We start from the raw sequence: 14800 nt of genomic DNA on the forward strand, positions 1-14800 counted from the left end.
ACATTAGAGGCCGCGCCCGGACCATGCTGGGCTCTCATTGGTCGAACCGAGGTTGTGCTTCCTCTCATACGGTAACATCAATTTCCTATGGAAAAGAAATTTCAAACGTGATGTTTGACTCGTATCTCATTGCAAACGTGATGCCACTCGTGTACACATACATACATACGAGTATTTTGAGACGTGGTGGCAAAGCAAAGGATGAAAGCATTCTTTCGAGTGAGATGGGTGGCCCTGAAAAAGGCCGTTTTGAAGAAGAAGAAGAAGAAAATCTTTTCCGCTGCTGTCCAAGAAGCAACATCATGTCCAATCTTATTACAAGACAAGGATCGTCGAAGCAGAACTTGCTGCCATCTGGGTATGTCATCTGGGTGCCCTACGTTGCACAGCTTGTGGGTCCAACAAAGAAAAGCTGGTTGGAAACAGGAAGTAGACTCAACCATCCACAGCAACAGCAGTCATGATGGTGCCCGGCCTGTTATCAGCTGGTCCACATCTTGGAGACCCCCATTGCTCATCACAAGTGCTCGATGAAGAACGTCCCTGCTTAGTGTGTCGAGAACACATGACCACAGACCATCGCTGTTACATGACGCCCCTCCATGAAGCCCACGAGGAAGAGGAAGAGGAGGAAGAGGGGGAAGAGGAAGAATGCTACAACCAAAACCGACGAGACAACATGAAATACGTCTTCTATGATTTTGAATGCATGCAAGACACGGGGGAGCACATCCCAAATTTGTGCATGGTGCAGTTAGGATGTGGATGATGCATCGGTGAACCGAGCAAGGAGTTGTGCAAACGCTGTACATTGACAGAAAAAGGTTATGGTCCCAGCCGCGAGAGCATGTTTTGAGGCACCACAATGCGACGCGATGTGTATATGTCTGGTTGACAAAGCTGGCCGAAAACCCAAGAAGAAGAACCAAGAGGAGGAGGAGACAGGTAGCATACACAAGGAGACAACGGCATGGCTAAGGAAGAGAAAACAGGACTGAACCCTCTCAACCCATTCACCAACAAAACGTCAGCGACGTTCATCACCCCAGGATGAGGGGGGCAAGGGGGAGGAATCCATGGAGGTGGCGCGCCCACCCCATTGGTCCACCATGGTCAAGAAGGAGGAGGAGCTCATTTATGTGATGGCACATAACATGCGATCCTATGATCTGCACTTGATCCTGAAGGGCCTGTACCCACATCTAGAGAAACTCCCCACCAAGTTTCGGAATGGACAGATTTCGAAGACAGTTTGAATTTCATACCTTATCCGCTGAAAGCATTTCCAAAGACCTTTGCCCTGAATGAACTGAAGAAAGGGTATTTTCCACACTTTTCAATACCAAAGCCAACCAGACCTACAGAGGTCCCTATCCACCACCCGTCATGTACGATACCGATGGCATGTCTCCTGCAGAACGCACTGCCTTCCTCCAGTGGCATACCCAGAAAGTCCAAGAAGGAGCCTTGTTCTTCAAGAAGAACTCTTAGCCTGCTGTCAGAGCGATGTCGACATTTTGAGACGGGAATGCGCTGACTTCCGACAGGACGGTTCGCATGGATCCCTTTGTAGAGGTGATGACAGCCGCTGTGCTCACCATGAAATCACGATCTGAAACCCGATACCATCGCCATTCTTCCACCTCCCGGCTACCAACCCAAGAGAAACTATTCTCAGTCCTGGTTAAGTTATCTGATTGAGACCGACCCCACCTCCAGCATGCCAGGAATGGTGGTGAAAATGAGTTCACGTGTGGAGAGGGTAAACATCGGTACAGTGTGGATGGCTACAATCCAGCGACAGGCACCATCGACGAATTCCTAGGGTGTTTCTGGCATTTCAAAAGACCGAGCGTGGAGAACCTCATCCCTTCCTGGGCACATCGATGGGAGCACGTTATACCGACACCCGCTACCGCCTGAGTCTCTTGTGGTCACCCTGTGGGAGCATGAGTTTAAAAAAGTGCAACAGGAGGACTCCACTCTACGTGCTTTCTTGCAGGGACCCCACTGTATCCACGTGCACGCCTTCTATGGAGGACGCACCGATGCCACTTGATTTTGCTATGAAGCCCAAGAAGGTGAAACAATCAAATATATCGATATCTGTTCACTTTATCCTTACATTTGTAAGACCGGGGCGTTTCCCACAGGACACCTGACCCTTCTCCATCAACCAACTGTGGACACGTTGTTTGAGTTGAAAGGACTTATCCAATGTCATGTCCTACCCCCGAAAGGAATCTACCATACGCTACTTCCCTACATATCGGGTGGACAACTGCTCTGTGCTTTGTGCCGAACATGTGCCGATACCCGGTCAGACTCACCCTGCAAGCACACGGACAAAGAGAGGTCATGGGTGGGCACGTACGCCACCGCAGAACTCCATGAAGCCGTGAAGAAGAATGGTTACAAGGTGCTTCAGATCTTCAACGTTTGGCATTTTGACACCTTTGTACAGCATGACACCAACACCCAGCAAGAAGGACTCTTGGACACCTATATCGGCCATCATTTCAAGGAGAAGCTAGAAGCCAGTGGATACCCAGAGGGATGTACCAATCACAACACTTACATCCAGGAGATCTATGACAAAGAAGGCATTCGGTTGGACAAGGACCGCATCGAAAAAACACCAGGACTTCGCATGATTGCCAAGCTCTGTCTTAATTTGCTCTGGGGCAAGTTCGGACAGCGGTTAGACTATAGTCAGAACGTCTATATGAACGGCCCCGCACAGTACTTTGCCTTGTGGAGGGATGAACGAAATACCATCAAGGATGTCACCGTCGTCAACGAACACATCGTGGAAGTGACCTTTACCCACAAAGAAGAATCCCAAACCCATCATTCTCATTTCAATGTCGCAATAGCTGCTTGGGTCAACGCACAAGCACTGTCCGTGTCAAAGTACAAGACCCTGTGACCCACCAGCATCATGTACATTCACTGACCCCACAACACGAATCCACAGCTGGGCCATTCGTTGGGTGAGTTTACAGATGAACTGGACGGAAACACCATCAAGACGTTTGTGTCAGGAGGCCCCCAAAACTATGGCTATGAGTTAATGAACCCGATGGAACACGCACGATCTGCAAAGTGCGAGGGTTCACCTTGAATTACAGAAACCAACAACACCTCAACTTTGACACCATGAAAGGACTGATACTGGAACGACGGCCTGGGAAGGAGGGGGAGAAAATCAGCTTGGATTACCCTCATCAGATCGTTCATAAAGGACCTTGACACGGGAACGCTCTTGTGACCCGGCCCACCTGAAAAGACTATCGCACCGTTTACGACAAGCGGCGCCTCCTCTACGATGAAACCACATGGCTGACTGTAGACATGCTCCCCTTTGGGTACAGAGACGACTAGATAATTTTTTTATTTCATACCATTGGGGTTGTCACAACGGATCGAAAGTGAATTCGACATGGACACCTACAGAAAAAAAACGGATCTAAATCTGACCAATCAGAAGCTTGGGTTTTGAACCAATCAGAGGCCACGCTCGGACCATGCTGGGCTCAGACTGGTCAAACCGAGGTTGTGCTTTCTCTCTCATGCTACAAGCCTGACCCTATGGAAAAGAAACACAAGTGATGGTCCATTTTCGAAAAATTGAGGCTCAGACCAGGCACCGGAACAGACCAATCACAAAGTAGGGCGTCAATGTCTTAAAGCTGACAGACGCTCTCCTCTCACAACATCGTCCCTCTGATTGATGTTCCTCACGTTGTGTTAGCTGTTGGCATTTTATCTGGAAGAAACACGTGTTTGGAGAGAATACCATCAAGTGTTGACACACATCCGTGAAGACTTGAAAAGAAACAACGAACAGAAAATACAGACAACATCATGTCGAAACTTATGAATGCCAAGACACGGAGCGACACGGGTGGTAAAGGCAGTGGAGATGGGAACGGTGAAATGACCGCTGAACTGTGGGGTGAAGTGTACGACGTGATGTGTGCAAAGATAAAGGCAACGGCGCCAAGTTACATGCGAAGACGAAGTGATGTGCGACATGATACATTCAAAGATGAGGAAACTGACTGAACCCAAGAAAGTAGCACTGAAGAAGACGATAAAGACCCAGAAAAAAACAAGCGAACCAGCAGCAACAACAACAACAGCGGCAACCACAGCAGCTGCCACAATAGCACCATCTACTACCACAGCAGCAGCAGCAGACACCGAAACGAAAGGGACATCCATTTTGAAACCTGTAACACCTACAACACCTGCAAAAAGACCACCACAGAAGAAATTGTCTCTGAAGATATCTCATCAAGAACAGCTGTAAGTACCATTCTATTCTTTGGGATGTGTATGCCGTTATGATGATGATGACAGCTGACAGCCCTCCCTTGCATTGATCTGGACACACCCATCCTGCTTGATGCTTCTTGGTCGCCAGCATCACCGGAGGATGTCTTCTCCTCAGGTATGCCAATGGTTTGCAAAGATGACGAAAACGTTGACGAGGATCCTTGTGGAGAAGCTCAACTCACTTCCCTACAACGTCAATGTAGTGCCTGTCGGCACAACAATATGCTGAGATAGATAAGCTGCAACAGTGGTCAAGTGATGCGTCGTGTCCGTTTCAGGGAGGCCATAGACTGTACCTGTGTTGCTGATGGGTGCCCAACATGGTTGGGACCTGTTTGGAGGATCACATGTTATGGTGACCCCATCTTCACTCGAAGAGCTTGAAGATGGAAGAGGAAAGGTTTTCACGTTGTTGTAAGGACATGCAAAGCACTCCCTCCTCAGTTGTCTCTTTGTATTTCCTATGTATCTGGTTGATGTTGTTGTTCATTATTAAACAGTGATTGATTGAACTGACTCTTTTTGTCTTGATTGATCTCAACTCCAATAGGATGCCAAACCGAGGGTACAGGCTGAGTTGAGAGGCCGTCTACGTTGTCTGTCTGTCATGTCAGTGCACATGCTCGTTGTAAAAGTGAAGAGTGAGTGAGTTAATATTTATAGTCACATCGGCAATATTTCAGTCATATCGTGACTAAATCAAGTTGTACATTAATAATGCATAAATATAGACATTAAAATCTGTAGACAAAGGACAGTAAAATCACTAGACTATCACAGATGTAGATTGTAAAACTAGTATATCATAATAAAATTCGTAACAATTCATAACAGTACACAATAAAAATTGGCTATAGATCACCAATAGCCAAAGGTAGGTCAACGTACTAGGTACCATGGGGACTTACAATACTTCTGCTACCTACATTGTCACCCAGCAGGATTTACACCATCGCTCTGGCTACTGGTGATTGTCAGCAAGTTAAAGCCAAATCAGTTAAAAACAACAAGAATTCTATGATTAAAAAAATGGAAAATGAAAAATACTTTGAAGTAGGACTTATGTACCCTCTCAGTAATTATTGTACGCTACTGCAATCCCCTTTGAAGGTACAGCCACTAACAATCACAGTTATATAATCATTTTACCAATTTAAAAGCACATACTATACAATATATGTAATCAAAATTTATCTATTGATTCAATTTCTTCTAAAAAAACAATAATTAAATGAGTACTTACCTTAAAAAGATACTTCATAGATGAAACCTGGAAATAATTATCCCTCGTGATGGAAAAATTGATACAGTCAAGCAGGACATGCTTGACTGTGATTCTTTCATCACAAGGGATACAGAGTGGAGGATCCTCACCTTATAACAAATATTCATGAGTATAACGAGAATGGCCAATATGACATCGTCTTAATACGACTTCTTCAAATCTGGACTGACAGCCCAAGTAGGTATAACCGATATCTGCTTTAATTGCGTGTAATTTATTTATACCCACTTGAGTGTCCCACTTCTTCTGCATTAGGTCTTTGATATAGCATCTAATAACAGGTTTATAGTCACTATATGGTAGAAGAAGTGGTGTCACAGATTTTTGTGAGAGCTGTCTTTGCTGCAGCATCAGCCATAGTGTTACCCGTGATTCCAACAAGACCGGGCAACCAGCAAAAGACGATGTCGTATTGGCCAGTAGCAAGGTCATTATACAATTCTAAAATATCTAAAATGAATGGATGATGTGAAGAGCTATATTTGATTGCCTGTAGACACGATAATGAATCTGAAAAGATGATGAACCGTTTACAACTGCACTGTCTTTGGCTTCATCGGTAAAAATTGAGCTATGGTATGGTAAGCGAGATGAGACGGTTTTGGATCAAACGACAACAGCACAGGAGACTGTGCTGCCGTCCTTGGATCCATCTGTAAAAATGGAACAGTGGGATTCGTATTTAGCTCTAACTTGTAAATATTCTTGCTGATATACTAATTGATTTGTGTCTTGATTTTTTTTAATTGTGTGAGAGTCAAGTCCACCGCTGCTCTGATAAGTTGCCAAGGAGGGGAAGACAGAAGCCTGAAAGTAAAAATATTATCTAAATCAATATGTGCAGCTGTAATGTGGGGTTTAATCCGAATGCCTAGTGGTGGCAAGGTCTTCGTAAAGGGGTTGAAATATACAGTTATGTGCAGGGTTTAACGAGTTAGAACGTAATTTTGCAATGTATTGAAGCGATAATTTGATATGCCATTGCTTCAACGATGGTTCATCAGCTTCTACATATAAGCTATCCACAGGAGACGTTCGAAATACGCCAAGACATAGTCTTAGGCCCTGATGGTGAATGGAATGTAATTTTTGTAAATTAGTCTTACAGGCTCAACCATAAACGATGGAGCCATAATCTAATTTAGAGCGGATCAGAGGCCTATACAAATGGAGGAGGGTTGTCTGATCACCTCCGCACTTTGTATTGGCAACAACTTTCAACAAATCTAGAGCCTTCAGGCATTTAGTTTTGAGATAATTAATATGCAGCTTAAAAGTGAGATGATGATCGAAAATGACCCAGGAACTTGGCCTCTTCTAAAACCTTGATAGGAGTGCCATTTAAAAATAGCTCTGGATCCTTGTGGTGCTTGTATTTCCTGCCAAAATGTATACAATTGGTCTTAACTTTGGAAAATTTAAAACCATTTTCAAGACACCATTTTTCGATTTTGTTGAGACATAGCTGCAACTGTCTCTCAATGATAAGCATATTTTTTCCAGGACATGAAATATTAAAATCGTCCACAAAAAGTGAACCATCAATGGAATCATTTAAAACCTTTGACAGACTATCAATCTTGATGCTAAACAGAGTTGCAGACAAAATACTGCCTTTGTGGGACTCCCTGATCCTGATTATAATGGTCAGACAGGGTGGGACCCACATGAACCTGAAATTGTCGGTCTGTTAAAAATTGGGATATAAATTGAGGCAAATGGCCTCTTAAACCCAAATTATGTAGATCTTTTAAGATACCATGCTTCCAAGTGGTATCATACGCTTTTTCTAAATAAAAAAAGTTTGAAACTGCATGCTGATTATTGACAATTGCATTTTTGACAAAGGATTATAAACGTACCAGATGGTCAATGGTACTTCTATTTTGATGGAAACCACATTGTATGCTACTTATAAGATTATTAGTTAACAAGTACCACGCCAGTCGATTATTTACCATACGTTCCATGGTTTTGCACACACAGCTGGTTAGTGTTATTGGTCTATAATTAGATGCATCACTATGGTCCCTACCAGATTTAGGTATGGGGACAACTATAGCATTACGCCACGAAGGAGGAAAATTTCCTGACATCCATATCTGATCAAATATATCAAGAAGCGTCTCTAAACATGAATTAGGTAAATGCTTCAGGAGCTGATAATGAATATTATCATCTCCCGTTGCAGTGTCATGTGCTTGACCAAGTGCAGTATTTAGCAATGTCCACTTTATCAGTTAATAAATGGTCACCTTCCTTAAGATGGTGGACAGTCAATTTTGAGCCTTTACCTTTAATTTTAACATTCATGTTCCACACCTTGTATATCGGCGTGTGAGAATTTATTTTGGAGACATAATTCCTCCAAGACTTACGTTTATTCTGTTTGAATGTACGGCGTGCCTTGGCATTTGTGATTTTAACATTATTTCAGTTGTGGACAGTAGGATGTTGGCGGAAATATTTCTCCGCTTTTTTTCCTGTATTTCCTAGCCTGTTTGCACTCTCGATCAAACCATGGTTTTCGAATGTGTGGATTTGCAGAGCACTTAGGGATGGTTATATCAGCAATGTCATTTAGGTTATCCGAAAACAATTGAATTGGGTCGGTAACAGTCCTGAACATATCAGGTGTTAGTCTGTCTGTGCAGAGTTCCTGAAAGGAGGGCCAGTTAGCCTTGTTAAAATTCCACCTTGATGTAGGTGGAACATCTGATGGATAAAGTGCTGTTAGTATGGAGGGAAAATGGTCGCTTCCACACAAGTCATCATGGACCGACCACGTAAATTCGTTTGATAGATTTGAATCTGTTAGTGACAGATCCAAGTTCCAGTAGCAAGATGTAAATAAGTATTTGATCCATCATTGAAAATGCATAAATTGTTATCAGAAATAAAATCTTCAAGTACTTTTCCCTTAGGATTGACGGCAACACTTCCCAATAATGGATTATGGCCGTTTAAGTCACCCATGATCATGCATGGCTTAGGGAACTGGTCATATAAAGATTGAAGATCTGATCACTGAAGCACAGAAGAAGGTGAAATATACAGAGAACACAGTGTAAAGGTGATGTGTAAAGTCAGTCGGACTGCAACGGCTTGTAGATTGGTATGAAGTGAAACAGGGCTGTGGATCACTCCCTGCTTCACTAAAACAAAAGATCCTCCAGTAGCTTTAACACCTGGAGGAGAAAAGGAATGGTAGGAACTATACCAACACAAATCAAAGTTATCAGTCTCTTTGCGATATGTCTCCTGGAGACAGATTGCCGATGGGTTAAAATCTTGGTCCTAAGATGTATTTCATTAAAATTGGTCCTAAGACCTCTGCAATTCCACTGAATCAGTGGATTCATAATGTTCGAGTAACTGGCGGGTGAACAGGAGATCTACATCTCCCATTTTGAGGCGATTTACCTCTGTTGTGCCCATTAGGATGAGGAGAGACATCCATGTCCTCCAAGGTTTGATATCTGTTATAAATTTGTATAGGGTCATGTTGACCCTTTGGTACACGATCTGATTTTTGTGAATAATCAACATTCTTGTTTGCACTTTTTACAACAGGAGTTGGCTTTGTAGCCAGTGCTGGCGCTGCTGCTACTGATGGTGTTGACACAGGTGCTTCATCTGTTTGTGAAGAGGAACTGGATTGTAACAAAGAATATTTGTCTCCCCAAACCCAAGTTATGTCGGTCTGGCATTGCACAGACATGATTGATTTTGAAGGTGTGCGTGTGACAGCTGCTGAGTAGGATACAGCTGTGGTTGGCGAGGTAGTAGCCTTGATTAAACGCTTTGCTTCGAGGAAGGTTATGTTCTTTTGATGTTTCAATTGCACAATCTGGAGTTGAAGTTTGAACTGTGGGCAGGTCTTTGATGAAGCCACATGATTTCCTGAACAATTTGCACAGTTAGGTGTTTTTTAACATTTTTCATCAGTTCCATGGTCATGTTCTCCACATTGATGGCAGATCGTGCGACTTTTGCATGATTGAGCACCATGCCCAAAATGCTGGCACCTGTAACATCGCAGTGGGTTTGGAATATACTTGCCCACTTCAATGTTGAAATATACTGCTTTAATGTTTCTTGGAGGAGTTGGTTTTGAAAATGTCATGAGATTGTGTCATCCCTTTTGTAAGTGAAACGTTTTACACTTGTGACTCCCTGATCTTGTAATTTGGTGGCTATTTCATGTTCTGTCGTATCACAGAGACAACGATGCCTGTCTCTGAAAATACCTTTACTCGAATTTAGAGTTTTGTGAGGAGTAATCAGAACAGGAGTGGAAACCAACTGTTTTGCACCTTGCAAGATCGAAGATTGTTTTGGAGTTTTGCATTCTACAAACAGAAATCCAGATCAAATTTTCTTGACATCTTGTACATCGCCAGCGATGCCATAAAGAGCCTCCGAAATCATGAATAGGTTAAGCTTCAAGGGGATACCATCAGACGCAGTAACCACTAAAAACTGTTGTTTGAAGAATTCTTCAAAATACTAATTTCCTCGTCTGAGGAATCATCCAGCGAACGTTTAGTTTTTTTGGATTGAGCCATGTTGATTTTGTATTTGATTCATCACCCCAGCTCCTCAGCCACCACGGAGTGTCATAAAGACGATGCTCAACACCAGTGGATCTCCAACTGGCAGCACCAAGGATACTGAGATGGTATACTCAAGCAGAAGAATTAATTGAAAATTAATTAATCACCGGATTGGCCCATGAGACAACACCTTCTGGGCATAGGACTCTAGGCATGTGAATGAATTGTCAAACAAAGAATCAAATTTTGTGACATAAACAATTTGTCAAGACCTAAACTATAAAGGAAATTTGAATACAAATTTTGTGCAAATACAAATAATGCACAGGGCTCGACATGACCAGCCGATTGATAGAACTGGGCTCATTCTACCACCCGTCTAGGCGAAGTAGGGGTCGAAGTGGTGTATTGGGCAATGGAACGCTATTCCTGGAACCAGTGCCCTCAACCACGAGACTCCCGTCCTCCGCCGACACAGGGGCCCAACCCACGGCAAACAGGTTGCCCAATTTTATCGCTTTGTACGACAAGCAATGGGGTGCTGTGAACAAATTCTACCCCGAGTCCACACTGGCGAAGAGCTATTAGAGTTATCCAGCACTCACCACGGGGAGGTTGCTCTTCACGTGTGCCTGTAAAAGTTAAGAAAAAAGTAAAGAATAAAATAGTAAAAAAAGATAAAAGAAAAAGGCCTTGCTTGAAAGATCAGATGGAGTCCACATGGTGTTCAGACTGTTGGAAACAGTTCACTAGACATGATAATATGGAGAGACATAGGAGACGGTTCCATAAACCTCTGCAACACCGACAGGAAGCTATTCTCCTCCACCAACACCGTCACCACCGTTGCCGTGTGTCAGTCACCCAGAACACAGGATGACGTCACGTGATGATGATGATAATAATGATGAATAGGTCATGATCTCCCGTTTGAGGAGAGGAGACTTTCATAAAAGCAGGCAAACGCCCAGAGCTTCTTTCAATGGAGTAACAGTCATCATGGGTCAAAGAGGGTCTATGAATGCTATGTCATCGTCCTGAGATGTCCCCGATACCGAGTGGGTGTCTGAAAAGTCCTCTTTATGGAGGACACACTCTTTATTGATGACACATGGCGACTCAGTGACATTCTGGAGGAACCTTTTCCTTGTGTCATCCTTCTCATCCTTACTATGATTCATTTCACGAATGTCTGAGGTCTTTTCAAACATGGCCTAAACAGGTGACCCAGACCCCTTATGACATGGCCATGGCTGGCTATGAGGTGACGAGCCTTTCCCTTTCCTATAAAAACAAGAGCGAACTCAAACTCACTGCATTCTATGAAATCAACCATGTCGTCTTGATACAGCTGCATGAAGCGTCAGACCGACAGTCACAGTTACCTGTACTGCCCTGAAGTGACATGTACCGAGTGCCACACTCAAGGTCACCACCACTATGCCTGTCCGAAGATAAGCAGTCAAGATAAGCAGAAGACTCCCCATGCTACAACTGTCAAATCGTGGGTCATTTCGCTGCAGATTGCCCAGAACCCAGTCAAAAGAAGACTCCCCAGGGCCCATGTTACAACTGCCAAGTCGTGGGCCATTTCGCTGCAGATTGCCCAGAACCCAGTCAAAAGAAGACTCCCCAGGGCCCATGTTACAACTGCCAAGTCGTGGGCCATTTCGCTGCAGATGGCCCAGAACCCAATCGAAAGAAAACTTCAGCAGCGCCGTCCATGTCGATACCAGTGACACCAGTGACACAAGTGACACAAGTGCTTCATCTCATAGAAGCCATGCATATCGATGTCCGTGCCCTAAAAGAATGCATCACACAGCTCCATGCGGTCATCACACCACGTCTAGGGAAAAGAAAACAGGACAGAATGAAGCCCCTCAAGAAAGCACTCTTAACAGCGTCGACGAAGTCATCAGTCCGAGGAAGAGGAGGAAGAAGAAGAAGAAGATAGATCATCTGAGCAAAGTGACTAACGCATGCGACATGCTGCTCCACTGTTTTTCCAGTTTCCAATCGTTTCCAGTTTCCAGTTTTTCCAGTGTTCCAGTGTTTCTACACTTTCCTGCCATTTCCAGTTTCCAGTTTGTTTTCCAACGGCCACCCATCTCTCCCGAAAGAACGCTTTCATCCATGGCTTTGACGACCCTCAAACCAAAACAAAGAACCCACCACAACCACTCCCCTCCACCACCACCACCACCGCGACCACCACCACCAACAACAACACCACAACCACCACCCCTTCTTTTTAAAAATAAATGAACCTCAAGGATTTTACAGGAGCTTCTTTCAATTTTGATTTTTTCATATTATACGAGCGCCTCTTATGGTTCCCCGCCTCCCCGGAATCGGATGTGCAGTCCTCTTTGAGGTGCGCACGTCTCCCAGAAACGGACATACCGCCATCTTGGATGTGCATGCCACCGGAAACAGATATGCCGCCATCTTGGATGCGCACGCATCACCGGAACCGGACGTGCCGCCATGATGCACATACCACCGGAACCGGAAGTGACATCATCGTACTGACAGATATATCTCCCCCTAGTCCTGTAGTACCGCCCCCAACTACTAACATCGAAGAAAGTGTTATATACATGATATGATGTGTTCTGTGCATAAAAGGCTTGATGGATTTAAAGTTTACTATTTAAATGATTGGTTGTCTGTTATTCATGTATATATACATTGTATATATATAAGTCTAAGTAAAGTGTAAGTGATTACAAATGGCGAAAACAAAATAGAAAAGACTTGTCAAAGAAAAAACGACAAACACTTACAGCAATTGAACATAATACGCAACATAATAGTGAGCGTTTGTTCACAAAAGGCTTTTCATTTCATTGCACAATGACGAACTTAAGGAACATCTGTTCCTTTCATTCACTTGGTGTTGCGACATACAAGATGATGCTCAGTTCATCTAGGTACAAGGTCAAGGTCATCGGGTACAAGGTCATGAGGGATGAGAGTTGATCTGCTTCTATTGTTCCTTTCAAGGTCATGAAGGTTGAGGGTTGACCTACTTCTATTGTTCACTATTGGGAATTGTTCCCTTTGTCTTCACGACGACGCGGCAACTTTCTACCTACTCTTATTTGACTATGTTTTAGTCCTTATTTGACTATGAAAAACCCTTATTTGGTTTTATTAAAGTCCTCATTTGACTTGACAAATACTACAATTGTGCCCTGATTTGACACTGTCAGAGGCAGCCACCGGCAACGTGGCTGCTCTATACAAAGCATGAATGTAAAAGTGAGAAGGCTAGGGACAGAGTTCCCCGCCCCTACATTTGCGCATGCAGCCTGTGCGCCATGTGCTGTCCAGAACGCCACACCTTAACAAGCTCATGAAGTGGTGCGTTTGCGCCAATGTTTTTGAATGATTTGTCATCCTTCTGTCCAGCAGGTTTTTTGATTGCCTCGGTCTTGACTGCCATCGAGTTCGGACGTCTTTTGCTTCTCAGCAACTTGTCTAGTGTTTTACAACACACTTGATTGTTTATAATACTTCCTCTTTGGTTCTTTTGGCTTTTGATTTCTCGTGTTGGAGTGAATTCAAACTTTTAATTTCTATTTGGTGTTACAGTCAGTTGTTGGGGATTGTCCTCGGCAATGGCTGACAACAGAATGGAATGTGAGGAAGGATATAAAGTGGTGGCTTCAGGGAGGAAGCGAATCAGCCAGATGGTACTTCTAAAAAAGCCTGTGTTGCCAAGCAACCAAATACTGTCACTCGAACTGCATGGTCTGATCTTACTTATGTTTTTGATGAACCAGCACAGGTCATTTCAACCACTGTTATCTTCAAAGCCGATGTAGATGAATATGATGATGGTTCAACGACCCTGTGTCAACTTATGACACAGCGTGCTTTGGCTAGAGCCTTGGCTAAGATCACTACAGAAATAGTCAGTGTTTAGTGGATGGCCAGGGGAGATGTTAGTGTCAAAGCGAAAACCGTTGAGGCTGCCAAAATACTTTTGCAGGTCACAGAACTTGATGAACATTTTGTCACCACTCATGAGCCTGAATCCTTAATGAGAACACGTGGAGTCATCTATGGTATTGATCTGGATATTGAGATGAATGAACTTGTGGACGAGTTAAAACCTGTGTTACCAGTAATGTGCTCTGCTGTGCGTCTGACTCGTGGGACTGATAAAGTTCCCATCAAATCTGTTCTTCTTACATTTACTGGCCAGTCTTTACCAGATCTTGATGTCATTTTCTTCCAGAGATTTCCAATCCGGATGTTTGTTCCTCCTGCTCTGCGATGCTTCAAGTGTCAGTCCTTTGGGCATGTCTCTGCTAAGTGTAGGGGCACTCATCATGTGTGCGCTAAATGTGGAGGGAAGCACAAAGACGAGGAATGCAATGAAAGTTCCCTTAAATGTAAAAACTGTGGTGGTGCACACTCTGCAGCATACAAAGGCTGCATTAAACACCAGGAAGCTGTCCAGATTCAGAAAGTCCGAGTTGAGGGTAAGTTGTCTTATTCTCAGGCTGATCGCCAGGTGCATGGAGATTTAGATGTCGTTCAGGTTCCAGCAGTCCCTCAACCACCTTCTGCAGCTAAACCACTGTCTCAGGTTGTTACAATTTCT

The 14800-nt window shown here is 43.8% G+C and overlaps 1 protein-coding gene across 1 annotated transcript; it reads left to right on the forward strand.

Annotated features, from left to right (window-relative positions):
* The first annotated feature begins 875 nt into the window (after window positions 1–875).
* On the forward strand, window positions 876–2929 carry LOC139447853 (uncharacterized). Its single transcript, XM_071229331.1, has 2 exons — window positions 876–945; window positions 2154–2929. The coding sequence occupies exons 1-2, from the start codon at window positions 876–878 to the stop codon at window positions 2927–2929; spliced, it is 846 nt and encodes a 281-aa protein (XP_071085432.1).
* Window positions 2930–14800: the final 11871 nt, after the last annotated feature.

Source organism: Haliotis cracherodii, unplaced genomic scaffold, assembly GCF_022045235.1.
Source record: "Haliotis cracherodii isolate W230 unplaced genomic scaffold, xgHalCrac1.p SCAF_7, whole genome shotgun sequence".
Taxonomy (NCBI): domain Eukaryota; kingdom Metazoa; phylum Mollusca; class Gastropoda; order Lepetellida; family Haliotidae; genus Haliotis; species Haliotis cracherodii.

Coding starts and splice junctions, on each gene's coding strand:
- LOC139447853 (XM_071229331.1), top strand. CDS start 876: ATGTGTATATGTCTGGTTGACAAAGCTGGCCGAAAACCCAAGAAGAAG. Junction 946..2,153: donor CCAAGAGGAGGAGGAGACAG/GTAGCATACACA, acceptor CGTTTCCCACAG/GACACCTGACCCTTCTCCAT.